This window comes from Canis lupus, chromosome 26, assembly GCF_011100685.1.
Source record: "Canis lupus familiaris isolate Mischka breed German Shepherd chromosome 26, alternate assembly UU_Cfam_GSD_1.0, whole genome shotgun sequence".
Taxonomy (NCBI): domain Eukaryota; kingdom Metazoa; phylum Chordata; class Mammalia; order Carnivora; family Canidae; genus Canis; species Canis lupus.
In genome coordinates, this window is record NC_049247.1 from 25,931,539 (window position 1) to 25,933,544 (window position 2,006).

The 2,006-nt window shown below is 54.9% G+C and overlaps 1 gene segment (V, D, J or C); it reads left to right on the forward strand.

Moving 5' to 3' along the window:
* Nucleotides 1-1,385: 1,385 nt before the first annotated feature.
* Nucleotides 1,386-2,006, forward strand: LOC612168. The segment is given in 2 exon segments: nt 1,386-1,431; nt 1,553-2,006. Coding segments are annotated over 2 exon segments (393 nt in total).

Genomic DNA, 2,006 nt, shown 5'->3' on the forward strand with positions numbered 1-2,006 from the left:
CAGATGTTACAGACTAAGACCTCACCAGGTGGTTACGGCAACACCCACATTCTTCCTATGGAAGAGGGAAAACGCCCACCAGCCCTGGTGGTCTTGAGTGTCTCCACAGCTCTCCACATGTAACCCCACAATCTCTATATGACTTTGGACGACAGACTCACTATCAGCCATCACCTGCTCTCCCATCTGACCTCACTTGTGTCACTGCAGGCATCCCTGTCTCTGTGATCCTTCACCATTATTCACCTGACACTCTAGACCATCACTACCTCTCTACATCCTGTGATCCAGTCAGTAACCTCCCAATGACCCATCTGGGGACACAATCCACTTCATCCTTCCCTGTTTCTTCTGCTGTCATCTTCCTCCAGCCACCCCCCAATGTCCCCTTCTATGCCTCTCCATCCCAAATTCTGTCCTAGGACGTCCCCTGAAGCTAATTCTCTAATGAAGGGCCATGAGGACAGGCACAGCTGGTATGAAAACTCTCACAGGAAATGGAGGGGAGGTCACAGGGTGTCCATGCACTGGTCCCCCCTGGAAGCCCAGGCTCTGCTCTGTTCCCAAACCCCCAGAAGCCTCACAGACTTTGTTGCTTCCTGTCAGACCTGCTCAGGAAGAGCCTAGCATTCCCAACCTCTGGAACCTCCTCCATGAATATGTGTGTCCTTCCCAAAAATTCCTGCTCACACTCAGCATCTGGAGTCAGCCCATCTCCCCTGAGCCCAGCCTGTGAGGACAGAACCCATCTGCTCTCTGTTCCCTGTGTCCTGTCTTCAGCTCCACAGCAGTTCCCAGCCTCTCCTGGGTCAGAAGTGCACAGATCCCTCCTACTAGACTCCAGTACATGGAGGAAGCCTGATCAGACGACACCTCAGGACATTTGTCCTTCCCTGGAGTGTCACTCTTACATGGTAGCAGCACAGGAGTCAGAGAAGCAGGGGAGGAAAGGCTTGTGAGGGGGGAAAGGAGGAGATATTTGGCCAGAGACTGGCAAGGGGCAAAGTGCAATGCTGTCTGGGGGTTTCTGGAGAACAGGGGCTCCCAGCTGTGCAGCTCTCCTCTATCAGAAGCTCCTGGGCCTGGGCCCTGCTTATAGCTGAAACTCAGCAGCTGTGTCCTTTCTGGACCTGAAAGAGTCCCTGGACCTGGGTCTGTGTGTGGATTCCAAGAGCTGCTTCCACGAGGCCCACCAGGAGGAAGCTAGTCCATCAGGAATCCTCCCTGTCCCAGGGCCACAGAACAGTAAGTGCACAGGAGGGAGATGCAGGGGTGGTCACATTTGCATGAGCAGCCCCTCTATTGTGATGCCCTGGGACAGGGGATAAGACAGGTCAGGGGCAGCCCAGCCCCAGCTCCATGGCCTAAGAAGGGGCTACGTCACCATGGCCTGGACCCCTGTCCTCCTTGTGCTCCTCTGTCACTGCACAGGTAGGGACAGGCCCCAATGCAAGGTGGGGCGACCCCAGCCTGAATCGGATCCCTGTGGCTCAGCTCCTCAACCACATGCACCCTGTCTCTTGTCTTCATTGTGACGTGTGTGTGTCTACAGTCTCCCTGTCCCAGCTTGTGCTGACCCAGCCGCCCTCCCTCTCTGCATCCCTGGGATCAACAACCAGACTCACCTGCACCCTGAGCAGTGGCTTCAGTGTTGGTGGCTATAGCATATACTGGCACCAGCAGAAGCCAGGGAGCACTCCCTGGTACCTCCTGTACTACTACTCAAGTACAGAGTTGGGACCTGGGGTCCCCAGCTGCTTCTCTGGATCCAAAGACACCTCAGCCAATGTAGGGCTCCTGCTCATCTCAGGGCTGCAGCCTGAGGATGAGACTGACTACTACTGTGCTATAGGTCACGGCAGTGGGAGCAGCTACACTTACCCACAGTGTCTCAGATAACGAGGAGGTGAGATTAAAACCCCTAGGCCATTGTCTTTGGTCCTCCTCATCTAGAAGCTTCTTTGGAGCTTCCAATCCAGTGTATGACACTGATGCTAAGCTCAGTG